The sequence below is a fragment of the Hypanus sabinus genome, chromosome 6 (assembly GCF_030144855.1).
Source record: "Hypanus sabinus isolate sHypSab1 chromosome 6, sHypSab1.hap1, whole genome shotgun sequence".
Classification (NCBI taxonomy): Eukaryota; Metazoa; Chordata; class Chondrichthyes; order Myliobatiformes; family Dasyatidae; genus Hypanus; species Hypanus sabinus.
Genome location: NC_082711.1, coordinates 44,604,733 through 44,621,682, shown reverse-complemented (window position 1 = coordinate 44,621,682; position 16,950 = coordinate 44,604,733). Strand labels below are relative to the sequence as shown.

Below are 16,950 nucleotides of genomic sequence, written 5' to 3'. Positions count from 1 at the left end.
CTGTTGGCTGGGAGCTTGTGGAATCTTAACCCAGTAAAACTGGAGGATTAGAATTTGTGCCTAGCCAGGGTGTATGAGGAGATGAATTGGAAAACTATTCCATATGCTTGCTGTTCCTTGTTGTTTATAACATTACATGTTGCAGGTTAGAGTTGAAGTCAGTCATTGATGTTGTACTGGGAAGAAGTTGCAGTTATCCAATGTTATATAGTGAGGAATTTGTAGTTTCCAGTGCAGTACTTGTGTTTAAACAGTCACTGCAAGTGGAGATTTTGTAATTGCTGAGTTATAATTCATAAGTAAATAGGAAACTGGATTTGGTGAAGAAAGTTCTATTGTGTTTATTCATTGATTTTGCACTGAAAAAGTTGTGGTTACCCAGTGTCTGCAAAGTATATTTTACTATTACCATATTTTGAGATGGTTAGATGATTGCATATACTCTTCAATGCAATATTGCACTTCTAGACACATCTAAATCAATTGTAGTATGATTACTAGACAACGGGGTGACCCGTTGGGACATCCTTTGAGAGAAAGGTAGTACAGTCTGATGTGACCAGTATGAACGTTAGATTTTCCTTAATGCTATTGGTATTGCTTTGCTTTGGAAATTGAAGAATAAAAACCAGTTTATTAAAGAAAGACGGGTAGCAAGGCAAATATAGCTCCTCCTCGTTTAACAAAGGACACTTCTGTTGGCAACATTTCTGGTTGATCAGCTACCCTTGTGCTTCTCATTGCCATTCTGGAGACGTGCAGTCCTTTCATGTGCTGTCTCTTCATCTCTTCTGCTGTTTGTTCTTTGTCTCTGATTTTGGAGATATGCATTTCTCAGCTCCTTTGTCTCTTCCTCTCTCCTCCTTCTGTGCCTGTTGTCATTCTGGAGACGTGCATGCCTCTCCTCTCATCTTTTTTTGTCCTGACTCTCTGATCCTGGAGTCGTGCAGCCCTGGCCTCATCTGATTCTTGTTCTCTCCCTCTCCTTGCTGCTTCTCGATGACGTTTGGCATCCCCCTTCTCTTTCCACACGGCATAATTAGGCTGACCATATTTTTTTTACCCTAATGCTAGATGGAAGATACAAAGCAGTAATACCAAAAGAAGCTGATTGTTGTTGATTATGTGGTTGGCGCTCTCCTAAATGGACATGACATAGTCACCGCTGTCCTTTGACTGTAGCAAAGGGTTTTGTGGGTGACTCGAAGAATGTCATTATGGGTTACGGGATGTTATGTCATTATGGGTTACGGGATGTTATGTCATGCTTAAATTTAGCGAAGATCCGATGTTCAGTTTTTGAATCCAGTCAAGACTTTTATACGTTGTGGGGACCATTTTTGACTTACTTTCAAAACCTTTGATTTGTTGTAAAAGTACAGATGGTGGCTAATAATATATTTTATTATATGGTAAGGGTTCCCCCTTTTTTTTTCTTGCTTTTCCTAACAGCTTTGACTTTGGTAGTGGGTTTAGATTTTTTTTCTGTATACCAATTTTTTTTATATTTCAATGTTACGATTTAATTTTTATGAATACAAGGTTTAGTGGTTGTAACTGTATTTTTAATACAATGTATTTGGTACTTTTTTTTACTTGTAATATATATCATCTTGTACTCTGTATTCCTTTAAGCAGAAACTAAAAAATATTGAAAGAGAAGTACGTCATTAGAGTAAGATTTAATGATCTGTTATTGATGGGTGGCAGTTAAATCTGTCCCAATCCTGCACATGCTAATGGTGATATGTGACTACTCGAAACAGAGCTGCCCTGCCCTGCCCCTTTGTTCTGGTTGGTGTCGCTGCTGAGGCTGGCTTTGCGCAAGCGTTGTTGTGTGGCGTCCCGATTTCCATGATGGCAGATTGGCTCTAGGGTGAAAGCCAGCCTGTTGAATTCTGCAAATGAGCAAAATGAGCAATTTTATATGAATATATAACCCTGAACTTTTCCTGCATTCTGTAAGTTAGCACATTTTACGTCGATTTAGCCAAAAAGAAGTGCCACCGTAAGCACCATTTGTGCTAATTGGAGGTGACAGACAGCCAGAACGTGAGAGCTTTAGTAGTATATGAAAGAAGTGTGCTGAGATAAATAATAAAATTGCATTTTTAATGTTTGCCCCTTAGCTTAATGACAAACATATCTGCCTCTATTCAGCACTGCCAGAGTATACTAGAAAATCTACATCTTATTTTTAATTGCAATGTTTAACATCTAAACATCTGTAGTTTTTAAAAAAAAGTTTATCCCCAGGATTTTTTTCTATTCTCAATTCAGATTGTTAAATCATTTAAAAAAAAACTATTTTCCCTTTTATTTTGCACAAACGTTTGCTTCTAAAGTGTAATGAACTGAATCTGTCCTTGTGATCTCTAAAGTATTTGAGTTATTCACAGGTTCTTAACAGTAGGAAATATTTTGTTGAGTACCGTGATGCTGTTTAAGCTGTTGTTTCTCGATGCTAAACTGCAATTATTGCATTTGGGGAAGTACTTATTTTACTGAATGTTTTCCCACAAGTGGACTTGTTTATCAATCCATCCATAATGAATTATACATGTTAAATTGCAATGCTCTGACATGTCCTCTTTTTAATCTGTAATAAAATCAGAGCTTTATTTATCATGTGACGTGTTATTCTCTATTTTCAGCTTACTGTTACGGTTTACAGATGATACCTTTGACCCAGAACTTGCTGCAACAATTGGTAAGTTTGTCTTGCAGTAGATTAGTGAAAATAATCTTGTGAGCAACATCATTGAATCTACTGTACTTCATGCAATAAATGAATTGGAGCTCTTACAGAAAAGAGCCCCAAATTATTCCTCAATATTAATAAAACTAAAACATGAAAAATTAGCAACCTGGTAATTAAGAAGCCTGCTTCTGAAAATTAGGGAACTTTACAATATAATTTCTCAAATCTTCCTATTTCTTTGCACTTGTCTAAATGTAGATATCTCTGTAGAAATGGGACATCTTCACTTTTGGTATCTAATGGAAGTTTGCACACTAGTTGTAAATATGGTTCAATGCAGATATAAATTCCAAATATTGCCTTGTTTAAAAGCACCCTCTCATTGTTTTAACTGAACCATGTTTCCTTTGAATTTCACTGGAGAGAAAGTGGAATATTTTGTTGAATTTCTGGTTGGTTTTGGCAAGCAGCCAAATGCATTGTACGTTCATAGAGCATGGAGAGAAATCACTCACATGTTGTGGCTCCCAGTTATCCAGTTGACCCCATATTCCTGCTTTTTCCTTTTCACGTACTTAATCTGTTTTCTTTTATAAAGTTACAATTGAATTTATTTCCACAGCTCTGGGAGGCATTGCATACAAATAATTTCCCCAAATCTCCGCCATTGTAATGTTGCTAATAACTTTAACTTACTGTAGCTACTGGCCGTTTTGCCAATGGAAACAGGTTCTTCCCTTCCTTTCAAATCATCTTAACATTTTGAATACCTCACCCAAATTTTCCCTTCAGCCTCTTCACCCTTTAAAAACAATATCCCCTGTTTCAATTAGATTCAAGTTGTTCAGTCATTGTATTTTAGTAACTTCTCATTTTTTTTCCATAAAGTGGAGATATTTGCTGATGAATCCATTGTGTTCACTTTCATTCATAATGTTTGGAATGAAGCAGTTGCTATGTGATTTCAGTAAGCCTAACATCTATGTTGGAGAAATTACTGGAAGGAACTATGAGGGACAAGATCTTCTAGAATTTGGATGGAGGAGTCCATGCTAAATGTCTCTTATTATTTTATATATCTCAATCAAATCACTTCTCATCCTCCTTTGCTGCAAAGAGAGAAACCCTACCTCGTTCAGCCTTTCCTCAAGACATGCTCTCTAATCCAGGCAGCATCCTAGATGAAAAAAATTTAGAGGGATGAGGTAAATGCGGCTAGTTTAGATGAGTATCAGAGCCATAAAGTAATATAGCATGGCATAGTCAAAACGATAGTGATTGGATTAATTAGGATAAAACATTGCGCTGTTTTATGTTTTCTGGTTGCAAACTGTGTTATCGGCAAAATGCACTGCAGTAACTCTCAAAGATTCTTGAACACCACCTTCCAGTCTAGCTTTAATGCCTAAAAGCACAAGAAAAATAGGTTTGTAGAAATGCCACATCTGCTACAGTAAGTGAAATCCAAAACTCACCATCCAGACTTGACAATCACTTGCTTATCTTTCATTGCTGCTTGGCCAATAGCCTTGAACTTTCAATCTGACAGTGCTGTAGAATACCTCACTAAGAACTGTAACGCTACTATAAATAAAGTTGATTTATTAACTACTGCCTATTTACCTACTTGACAAATGAATTGTGAAATACTTGGTCAGCATCTGCTATACTAAGTGGGGCTTGAAGTCATTACTGATTGGCAGGTCTAAACTACTTTGTTTCATTTCATCTGAACATCTCTGCTTCACAACTAACTGCACTAATTTTTCTGTCATTGGTTCAGAACCTTCCAATTTCCTGCCCCAGATCTACCTGTAGAAACAACATTGCAATAGGAATTGTATCACTTTAAGCACAGGCCCATCACCAAGATATTTGGCATTGCCTCATGTGGTTGACCTTTTAAAAATATTGATTGTTTCTCTCTTGATGACATCTTATAGTTCTCTGTTCTGGAAATCTTAGGCAGGGCTCAAAATTAGCCCTTGTGAATTTGCTTCACTCTACTGCAACTTTTTTTCAGTTCACCAGTTGGTTTTTTGTTTATTTTTCCAGCAACACATCTTTCCTATTCCAGGTTGTTTTTGTGACCTATATGTATGATGCAGTTACACTCTTAATTTGCTTGCTAGTTGTTGATTTATAACCGGACTTGCTGTGCATTTTCGTGCCTCCCTTCATTTACCCTTGCCTCCATTATTTGAAGATATCCCTTATGTAAGACATTCTGTTGTGCATAGTGTTGTAAGAGAAGTATTATACTATTCTATTTTGAAAATCAGTTGCTGAGGTGTCTTGGAATTGGCATGCAACTGCTCATAAATGAAGCAAGAAACCCCTGAGCACAATTGGTGCAATGCCAGTCGTATCCTTTCACATCTGGAAAATGGATCAGATCTCAAGCAGACTGAAGGAATTAATTTCTTGTTGGCTACAGGAGATGCAAGTGAAAAGAGTCTGCAGTCGCATCTCAGTTCTGAATATGTGTGAATGCAGAGTATTTTGATTGAAAAATTTGGCAGTAAAAGACAAGCTGTCAATCCTATTTAAGCCATAACAATTGTTGAAATGGTAAGCAAAAAAATTTCAGTAGTGCATTTGGGTTACTCTGCTGAGTAGTGGTTCAAATGTTTTTTGCAGAGTAGTTTTTTAATATAAGTTTACCTAGGAATGTTTTATGTTGCCAGTTTCAAAGCAAATACATTAATGGTCTATTTCTTGATACAGAGCCCCCAAATGTTTAAGGGAAGAAAATTAAAAACAGTAGAAAAAATATGCAATTTTTAAAAAAAAAATTATAAAAGTGAACAGGCCTTACCGGCCACAGCAATTTTAATTTGTTTTCTTGAACCCAAGGGAAACTAAATTTTATGATGAAAATCAAAAAAATAACCTGCAGTTGCTGGAAATCTGAAAAGGAAGGCCAGAAAATGTGAATCTTGAGCTGGTGAGATAGTATCAGTGGAAAGAGAAATGCAGTTAATGTTTTGTGCCTGAGACTGTTTGTGGTGCTTGGGAAGAGAGAAATGAGTGAATTTTCAGTAGCAGTGAAAGTGTGAGAAGCATTGGAGAACAAAGAAAATGCCTTTCAATAGTGAGTCCTGATGAGCCTATGTAATTGTCAAGTCAAACGAGTTTCTAGGAAGTATTGGAACCTAGAGGCAAAAGAAAATAAAATTTTAAAGTAAGAGCAAAAATTCACTGATAGACCGGACGGAACCTACTGCTTGAGTGCTGCTTCTGCAGCATTTGGGCGGACTCCGCAGCATCACGGTGGCAGTCCAGGAGCAGCGTTGGTATCTGCGTAAAGATGCCGAACTTTAAATAACTTGAGAGACTGTTTCATGGAAAACAGGACTGCTGTCACTGCATTTGGGTTAGTGCTAACTTTGCTACAGGGATCATCGCGTGCAAGCACTTCTCAGAAATGGTGAGGCTTAAGAAGCTGATAATTGAGTTCAGAAAGAGGGGAGGACTGTGCACATGTTCCTGTCCATATCAACAGTTTTGATGTTGAAGGGGTAGAGAGCTTCAAGTTCCTAGATGTGAGCATCATCAATAGCCTGTCCTGGTCCAACCAAATAGATGCCACAACCAAACAAGCTCACCAATGCCTCTGCTTCCTCGGGTATGAAGTTAATGCTTAAATAAACTGATCTCTTCAGCCTACAGAATACCCATATCTTTCCAATTTCCTGAACTTTTGTGTAAGAGCCTCTTGAAAGCCTGTAATATTTGCCTGTCTGTATCACCCTAGTACCTATTCCAGGTACTGCCATTCTGTTTTTTTTAATTGCCCAGCATGTCTTGTTTGAACTTGCATCCTCTCTCTCCCAAAATGCATGCTCCCTAGTATTAGACATTTAAACCCTGGGAAAAAGACATCTGCTGTTCACTGGATCTCTGCCTCTCAATTCTGGACACCTCACTGCTCAGGCTTCACAATGCAATTTTTCCAACCTCTTATAGCATGTTCTGGGCAGCATCCTGATGAGCCTCTTCTGCACCCCCTCCAAAGCCTTCACATTCTTTCTATAATATTAAGTAGAGTGTTGTTGTTATTACAGCTCGGAGTGTCAGAGTTCAGTTCTGGCGTCTTCTGTAAGAAATCTGTATGTCCTCCTTGTGAGCATGTGGGCTTCCTCCATTTGCTACAATTTACTTCAACAGTCCAAAGATGTACCTGTCAGTAAGCTAATTGGTCACTGCAAATTGCCCTGTGATTAGGCTAAGGTTGAATAGGTGGGTTGCTGGGCCCTCATTTGAGCTGGAAGGGCCTGTTCCACACTATATATCTAAATACATACACTAAAATAAATAGGGTGACTAGAATTGAATGTAATACTCAAGATGTAGCCTAACTAGAGCTATATAAAGTTGCAACATAACTTCCTGACTTTTGAATCAATTCATTGACTAGCAAAGGCAAACATACTATATGCTGCTGTTATCTCCTTATCATCCTGTGTAGCCACTTTCAGGGATCTGTAAACCTGAACCTCAAGATGCCTCTGTGCATCAACAATGTTAAGGGAATTGCCATTAACAGTATACTGACCCTTTATGTTTGATCTGCCAAAGGGCAACACATCACATTTGGCTGGATTAAACTCCATATGTCATTTTTCCACCCACATCTACAACTGATCATTATCATACTATATCCTTGGCAATCTCTCGTGCTATCCACAACACAGCCAATCCGCCAAAGTATGCAGTATAATCTGCATACTTACTAACCTACCTATCTACGTTTCCATCCCTGCAAAACTCCACAAGTCACAGACCTCCAACCAGAATAAAATAAGTCCCATTGACTATTCCTTTGTCTTCTATGGACAAACCAATTCTGAATCCAAACAGCCAAATCACTATAGATCTCATTTATTTTAATCTTCTGGATGGGTTTTCCAGAGAGGACCCTGTCAAACGCCTTACTGAAATCCACGTAGACAACATCCAGAGCTCTTTCATTATCAATCACCTTTGTCATGTCCTCAGAAAGAAACTCATTCAAGTTAGTAAGATGTGATTTGACCCGCACAAAAACATGTGACGTTTTCCGATAGGCCACAGTTTTCCAAATGCTTATAATCCTATCCTCATGAACTGTACGTACATGTCCCTTAGAACTTCAGTGTGGTTCACTTGCACCATCTTGTTCTTACAAGACAATGAATCTCAGGGTTGGATATGGTGACATATATGTACTTTGACAATGAATTTACTTTGAACTTTGGATAATCTTGTCCAGTAAATTGCGACACACTAATCTTTAGTTCCCAGGATTATCTCCATTCCCCTTCTTGAATAATGGAACAATTAACCACTTGCCTCTGTCTAGAAAGGACATGCAAATATTGGTCAAAGTCCAGGTGTCTCATCTCAATAACTTGGGGTACATCCCATCAGGCCCTGGAAACATATCCTTATCCGCCTTAATGTTCTTTAAAAAACCGAACAGTACCACCTCCTTTATCTCAAAATGCCCTAGCATATGAACATGCTTCACACTACCCTCCCTATCCTCCACATCCTTCTTGGTAAATACTGATGTAAATTACTCATCAAATCCTTCAACTTCAAGCACGTTTTCTTTTTTATGTACATTCAGTGGCCACTTTAATAGGTACAAGAGTGGAACCAGTTAGTGTTCTGCTGCGGTATCCCATCCACTTCAAGGTTTGACATATTGTGTGTTTAGAGATCCTCTTCTGCATCCCACAGTTCCAGGAAATCAGTAGTTATTAAGATACGTAAACCACCCCATCGAGCACCAACAATCCCATGATCAAAGTTACTGACATCACATTTCTTCCCCACTTTGATGTTTGCTGTGAGCAACAACTGAACCTCTTGACCATGTCTGTATGCTTTTATGCATTGAGTTATTGCCACATGATTAGAAATTTGTATTAATGAGCTGGTATTCCTAATAAAGTGGCCACTGAGTATATGTATACAATGTCTTGGGATTCTCTTAAATTCTACTTGCCAAAGACTTCTTGTGGCCCCTTCTGGGTATCATAATTCCCTTCTTGAATCCTTTCCTGTCTTCATTATATCAAGGCTCTGTTTAAACCACAACATTATTACCATGTATACTTCTAGCTACCGCATCACAGGAAAGATGTCACTGTGGTAGAGAGCAGATTTATGAAGATTTTATTAGGACTGGAATAATTTTCAGTATAAAATTGGCTAGTCTTGGATTGCTTTCCATGACTAATGGGAGGCTTAACAACAATGTATAAACTGAAGGGAGGCTTTGTTAGGATAAATATGAATAACCACTTTCCAGTTCAGGTAGGTTAAATGAGTTATAATGCAGCATTGTACAAATTATATGGTTCACATCCCACTGAAATTGAAGGGAAATGAGTGAATCTTAAATAACGCCGTGAATTAACTCTCATGCTATTTTGTACATAATAAATTGAAACTAGAACATGAATTGTATGCTGTTGGCATAAAGAAATGTCATTTGCTCATATATCTCAGCTTGGTGTTCCTTTCTGTGTTTCTGACTATTGGGTAGTCATTTGGATTAGTTTTATCTGTTATGCAACATGACTGTTGTTCTGTATTGACATAATTTTGTTGTAATTAGATAAAGATGAGCTTTATTTGTTCATTGAAACATACAGTGAAATGCGTTGTTTGCGTCAACAGCCAACGCAGTCCAAAAATGTTGCCAAGCTTCTGGCACCAACACAACAAGCCCACATCTTCCTAAACTGTACATCTTTGGAATGTGGGGGGAAACTGGTGCACGTGGAAGAACCCCACACAGTCAAGGGGAGATGTATGAACTCCTTACAGACAGCGGTGGGACTTGAACTCGTAAAGCGTTATACTAACCGCTATGATGCAACTGTGCTGCCCCAGTTCAGTTCAGAGTTTGAATAAATGCAGGACAGAGAATGAAAAAGAAATAACTGCTATTAAGAATCTACAATAAAAACAAATCTGCCAATTTTTGGACAGTGAGTCCTTGCTTCTCATTCTGAATTCTTAGTGCTACCAGCTCATTACTCCCATCATAGAGAAAATCCAGGAGCCTGAAGATGCACGTTCAACATTTTAAGAACAGCTTCTTCCCCTCTCCCATCAGATTTCTTAACTGTTCATGAACCCTCAATGTACCTCTTTTGCACAATTTATTTTTAGGTAAATTGTAGTAATTTTTATGTCTTGTGCTGTACTGCCATAAAGCAACAAATTTCAGAACATATGTCAGTGATAATAAGCATTCTGATTCTGAATTCTGCTCTCCTTTATACTTCTGATCACTGCATCAGAGAGATGCTGTCTATGCCGTCTTAATATAATCTACCAGATCCATTGGAAAGATGGCTGAATCGATATTAGCATCCTCTCAGACAAATGTTCCCAGCACTGAGAACCTAGTAATGCAGGCAACACTAGATGCCCTGCATTCTGAGCTTTGCCCTGGGAAGCAGATACCAGATGAACAGAGGAAGGCACTCAAGGATGTTCTCAAGGTCTCCCTGGGAAAATTTGAAATATCCCAGCTGACTCCGGGGAATCCCTGATTCCACATCTACTCAAAATAGGAAAGGAGTGTTTGGATTGGTATAAGAACTTCTGAGTTCGTACATCAGGAACAAGCAAAAGCTCTGCACAAGTAGTTGAAAGATTGCACCATGTCATAAACTACCACCCATCTTCCTATCAGTTGCCACCCAGCTTATATTATGCAGACTCTAGGCCCCATTTTGGTTTCATCAGTCACCTTTCAGCTCACAAAAACAAGTCATCTTGACAATGTGAGTGTGTTTACAGGAGCCTCTTCCTTGTTGTCTGATTCCTGTTCGATAAGTGTATTAAACTGAAGATAAGTGTCTGAAGGCTCTAAGTTTGTACGTGCTTAATAAATGTTTAAGTCTGCTTTCAGATTTGTTTGTGTCAGCAACAGCTGTTGCAACATAACCTTCATTATTAACCAGTTCTTGCATTATTGCCACTAAACACAATTCAAACAAAATCACCTGACTTAATATAACTGAAAACAGATTTAACTTGGCTAGGTATAGTAGTTTATAGTTGTTGTTATTCTGTTCATCATTTTACCATATCTCTAATATTGTTTTTGCCAAATCTGATATTCTGTTTGTGGGCATATTGCAAAATTGTTATACGCTATGGTAGTTCAATTTTAACTCTATAATGTTTGCATTATGTTAGTTCACATTGGAAAATTCCTTATTTTAGTTGCTAAATTATATATCTAGAGAAGGGGAAATTTACAAGGTCACAGAGGGAGGGAGTTTTCATAAGGTGAACAATAAGTTATGATTCCATAAAATATCAGGATTCTTTGGTTCAGTACAAGTGCTTTTAAGCAAGAATGGTGCAAAAAGATTCAGAGCATGTTGCAGATAAATTGCTGATAAATTCCAAAGTAACTTAAAGGTTCTGCCAATAATATCTGAGCTATGATGCCAAATTATATTAATCCTATCTACCTGCACATGATCTATATCTCTCCATTCTTTGCATATTCCCTTGCCTCTCTAAATGCTGCTTTGGAAATTAAGTTTTTTTTTCTTTTGTAGGTGTTGACTTCAAAGTGAAAACAATTGCAGTTGATGGAAATAAAGCAAAACTTGCCATATGGGTGAGTAAAGGATTTGAATAACAGGTCTTTAAATTGCACTTAAACTCTGTGTTGAAAATAGACTAGCATCTTAAAGATGAATTCAAGAGGAGTAGAGTAAGTAGACGAGTCTCTAAAATTACTCTGTAGACTTGTGCATAAAGGCAGTATCATGACTCTGAATTAAATGTTAGTGCAAACAGTGCTACTCTACCTTAAGCAAAACAAAATAGCACCTTTTTTTTGTAATTAAATAGTATGTTACTAAGTTTACAAAAGAATTCCTTGATCTCTTTATTGATTCTACTTTGTACATTGATGGTTGTTGGAAAAAGCCATGAGGTAGTTTCCCTAAATTGGTGCTTTATTAATCAAAACATTAGCCATGAATGGTAGCAAAGAGTCACTGTAAAGGAGGAATAGAAGGAAGAGATTTAGGAATTAAATTCTTGAGCCTCAGATATAGTGGCTTAAGTCTGGCAGCAGATACATGAAGAATTTCAGAGCAAAATTCTTGGAGGTCATGACTATTAAAGAGAATAGAGAGCATGGTATTGTTTGAATAAGCAAATGCATACACATATTTTAACCTTTAAGCGTTGAGAACACCTGTTTAATAAGGGTCTGGCTCATAAAAGTCAAGCTTGAGGTACATAGGTTAGGAATTGTTACTTTAAAATTAGATTGGAAGCCTTTTTAAAATTTTTGAGTTACTTCTGAAATAGCTTTTGCCGGAGATATCTTGACTTGTATTGTTGCCCTGGCATTGGATTCTGATGGTCTATGCCTCCAACATGTGCACCTGAAGGCAAATTATTTGTCTTGCACTTGGCTTCTACCTTGAATGGCTGTTCTAAATTTATATTCACAAACACAAAATCTGCAGATGCTGAAAATCCAAAGCAACACACACACAATGCTGGAGGAACTCACCAGACTAGGCAGCATCTGTGACAAAGAATAAAAAGTCGACATTTCAGGCCAAGAATCATCATCAGAACTCTTCAGCCTGAAACTGACTGTTTATTCTTTTCTGTAGATGCTGCCTGGCCTGCGGAGTTCCTCCAGCATTTTGTGTGTGTTGCTCTAAATTTTTATTGATGGTTTTGGAGCAACCATCAAATATCTTGCAGTTTAATTGCTGCACTTCAACCCCTTCCCCTCCCCTCACCCTTCCTTCATTTCAGTTCACTTTACATAGAGCTTGTAATTGAATGGATCAAAACTTGATTTTTTTTATATACAGTCAGATACTTTGCTAGTGTATTCAGTAATATTTATAGTATAGAATTATGCAGCTTCACCAATGTGTTGGCATTTGTGCCTCCTGCCACTTCATTTGTCTATGCTTCTGTTCTTTTTTTATGTTTAAGAGTGTTTATGGTTTAGCAGAACTACCCTTAAATGCCTGATCTGTTTTATAGTAGTAGTTGCTCTGTGTAGTCCACTGATCAAAAGCTGCTGAGACCGTAAGGTATCGGAGCAGCATTTGGCCATTGAGTTTGCTCTGCCATTTCATCATGGCTGATCCAATATTCCTCTCAGCCCCAATCTCCTGACTATGACTTATTGGTGACTGTCTGTATGGGTGCGTTCTTGCCTCTGCTTACTTCATTGTCCAGTATCTTTTCAAACTCTTCTGTAATCAGTCACCTCTAGCTGCTCATGCTCTAACTTTTATTTTAGAGTCAAAATATACCTTGGTCTTAATGGAGCTTACTCCTATTAGGAAAGGACCCAAGTTCAACTAAATCCTTTTCTCTAAAGCTTCTACTGTGCTTCTGCATCATCTTTGTAATATATGTAGATGAAAATCTTCCTGATTGTAAGTGAAGTTCCTTGTGAGTTTAATGCAGCTTCATTATTTTTCATTACTTTCCCTCTGGATGAAGAATTTGCTTCTGTTGAGACCATTTTAATTGGCACTGCTCCTTTTGGTGAGTGGTACATCTGTCCTTAAGTCTCAACTTTCATACTTTCATTTAGTTTCCTGGGGATAATTAGATCATTGATGTATTTGCAAGGCTATCCTCTTTCTTTCTATTTGTAAATTATATTGAACCTTTTGCTGAACCCTTAGTGATGATCCCAGGCAGCAGAGGTGCACTGGTCAAAGTCTCCTTGTATAAATAGCATCAAGAATTTGGTGGAGAACATAGCCAAGGTAAAACAAACTGGAAGTGTAGGAGTACATTTCCCTCTTGATTATAGAAAAGATTCTGGTCCAAAGTGCTCCCATATACTGCATGGCTGCAGTGTTTTCTGAAATTCCTCATGCTTAGTAGCTTAATCTGTCACTTTAATTATTGCACAGATACAAGTCAGTCCTGAGCCAAAAGCAGATAATGTTAAAACTAAGTTTACAGTGAAATTATAAGCAAAAGTTAACTTGGTACTGATTAGCCAAACCTTGGTTACTCTCATTTTAGCTTAAATATAAAACATAACTAAGTTAAAATAACATTCAAATTCTATTGGTTAATGGTCACTATTTTTAAAAATGATGTACAATATTACCTAGCAGTTATAGTGGATCAGTCTGGGGAGTCTCCAGCGCTCACACAATTAGTGTCCTCATTTCCTTTAACAGTTTTAATCTGTTGTTGTTGTAGTTGCCTCTGGCAATATTGTATAACACTCACAATTTTACTTGGCTCTTGTCATCATACACAAATAATAGATACATTTCCTTTAACCTAAAAGAGATGAAGATAAGTTTAGCTTTACTTGTCACATGTACATCGAAACATACGCTGATACAGGTCATTTTGCATAATCAACCAACAGAATCCGAAAATTCTGCAAGTGTCGCCGTGCTTTTGGCATCAACATTGCGTGCCCGCAACTCACTAACCCTGATTGTACGTCTTTGAAATGGGGGAAGAAACTGGAGCATCTATAGGAAACACACATGATCACGGGGGAGAATGTACAACAACTTGCTGACTGCAGTGGGAATCGAACCTCGATCAGTAAACACTGGCACAGTAAAGCAATTGCACCAGCTGCTGCACTACCTCAGTTGTGACTTATTTACAATAACATTTATTAAGACTGACGTCTCTGCCTTTAGGGTTAATCTGAAATACTTTTGAAATACATTACACATGCAGTCTACATATTAATCTTTGTCTGCTTTTTGTACAGTACTCTGTGTCTTATGCCAATCTACAGTGTGAAGAAAACACTTCCTTGAAACTTTACTAGATTAGATCAGAGTACATTTGAATCAACATAGCCCTCATTCCCTCTGCACCCCTCCATAACCCTGTCTTTCAGTAGTGTTAAAAGACCATAAGACATCGCAAATTAGGCCATTTGGCCCATTGAGTCAAATCGGCAATTTGATGGCTGATTTATTATCCCTTTCAACACCATTCTCCTGCTTTCTCTATATAACCTTTGACTAATCAAGAACCAATCAACCTCTGCTTTAAATATACTCAATGATTTACCCTCCACAGCTGTTCGTGGCATTAAATTCCACAGATTCACCTCCCTCAGTGTAAAGAAATTCCTCCTCATCTCTATTTTAAATGGATGTCCCTCTGTTCTGAGGCTGTGCACTCTGGACCTAGACTCACCCACTATAGGAAACATCCTCTTCACATCTGCTTTATTTAGGAAGCACAAAGTACACTGCAGATGCTGTGGTCAAATCAACACGTATAAACAAGCTGGATGAACTCAGCAGGTCGGGCAGCATCTGTTGAAATGAGCAGTCATCATTTCAGGCGGAGACCCTTCGTCAGGACTGAAGAAGGAGGGGGCAGGGGCCCTATAAAGAAGGTGGCGGAAGGGTGGAAGGTGCCAGGTGGAAAACCAATCAGAGGAAAGATCATGGGGTGGGGGAGGGGAAGCAGGAAGGGGGATAGGCAGGAGAGGTGAAGAAGGAATGTAAGGGGAAAGCGCTATGGGTAGTAGAAGAAGGCAGAATCATGAGAGAGGTGACAGACAGCTGGAAGAGGAGGCAGAGCGGAAGTGGGATGTGGGAAGGGAGAGGGAGGGAATTACCAGAATTTGGAGAATTCGATGTTCAGACCAAGGGGCTGGAGATTACCCAGACGGTATATGAAGTGTTGCTCCTCCAACCTGAGTTTGGCCTCATCATAGCAGTAGGGGACGCCATGTATGGACATATCCGAATCGGAATGTGAAGCAGAGTTGAAGTGGGTGGCAACCGGGAGATCTTGTCTGTTGTGGCTGACGGAACGGAGATGCCCGACGAAGCGATCCCCCAATCTGCGTCGGGTCTCGCCGATGTAGAGGAGGCAGCACCGGATGCAATAGATGACCCCAACAGACTCACAAGTGAAGTGTTGCCTCACCTGGAAGGACTGTTTGGGGCCCTGAATGGTAAGAGAGGAGGTGTAGGGACAGGTGTAGCACTTACGCCACCCACTTCAACTCTGCTTCACATTCCGATTCGGATATGTCCATACATGGCCTCCTCTACTGCCATGAGGAGGCCAAACTCAGGTTGGAGGAGCAACACCTCCTACACTGTCTGGGTAGTCTCCAGCCCCTTGGTATGAACATCGAATTCTCCAACTTCCGGTAATTCACTCCCTCTCCCTTCCCCATCCCACTTCCACTCTGCCTCCTCTTCCAGCTGCCTATCACCTCTCTCATGATTCTGCCTTCTACTACCCATAGTGCTTTCCCCTTACATTCCTTATTCACCTCTCCGGCCTATCGCTCCTTGCTTCCCCTCCCCCACCCCTTGATCTTTCCTCTGTTCACCTTCCACCCTCCCCTCACCCTCTATGTAGGGCCCCTGCCCCCTCCTCCTTCAGTCCTGATGAAAGGTCTCGGCCCGAAACATTGACTGCTCATTTCAACAGATGCTGCCCGACCTGCTGAGTTCATCCATCTTGTTTGTACGTGCTCTATTTAGGGCTTTGAATATTCAATAAGGTCTCAATGGGATCCTCCCTCATTCTTCTGAACTCCAGCGAGTACAGGCCCAGAACCATCAAGCGCTCCTCGTGCATTAACCTTTTCATTCCCACAGTCATTTCTGAGAATTTCTTCTGGACCCTCTCCAATGTCAGCATATCTTTTCTTAGATAAGGGGCACAAAACTGCTCATAATACTCCAGCTACAGTCTGACCAATGCCTTGGAAAGCCTGAACATTACATCCTTGCTTTTATATTATAGTCTTCTGGAACTGAACACTGACATTGCATTTCCCTTCCTTACCACCAACTCAACCAGCAAGTTAACCTTTAGGGGACCTGCATGAGGACTCCAAAATTCCTTTGACTTCTGATTTATGAACTTACTCTCCATTTAGAAAATGATCTATGCCTTTATTTCTTCTACCAAGTGCATGACCATAATTCGCAACAGTGTATTCCATCTGCCACTTCTTTGCCTGTTCTCCTAATCTAAGTCTATCTGTAACCTCTTTACTTCCTCAATACTATCTGCCCCTCCACCTATCTTCATATCATCTGCAAACTTACTCACAAGCCATCAATTCCATTATCCATATCATGACCATACAATGTGAAAAGAAGCAGTCCCAGTACCGACCCATGCAGAACACCACTAGTCATCAGCAGACAAACAGAAAATGCCCCCTTTTTTCCACTCTTTGCCTTCTGCCAGTAAACCAATCTTCT

The 16,950-nt window shown here is 39.1% G+C and overlaps 1 protein-coding gene and 1 long non-coding RNA gene across 2 annotated transcripts in view; one reads left to right on the top strand and one right to left on the bottom strand.

Annotated features, from left to right (window-relative positions):
- rab18a (RAB18A, member RAS oncogene family) overlaps positions 1–16,950 on the top strand; it is a 49,355-nt gene that overhangs the window by 4,385 nt on the left and 28,020 nt on the right. Inside the window, exons 2-3 of the mRNA XM_059972031.1 lie at positions 2,655–2,710; positions 11,281–11,342. Of these exons, the coding sequence (XP_059828014.1) occupies positions 2,655–2,710; positions 11,281–11,342 (118 nt within the window). The remainder of the gene's footprint in view (positions 1–2,654; positions 2,711–11,280; positions 11,343–16,950) is intronic.
- On the bottom strand, positions 85–4,258 carry LOC132395432 (uncharacterized). Its single transcript, XR_009512608.1, has 3 exons — positions 4,177–4,258; positions 3,832–3,878; positions 85–1,898 (listed from the first exon to the last, which is right to left on the bottom strand). It is a non-coding gene; the product is annotated as an uncharacterized LOC132395432 (long non-coding RNA).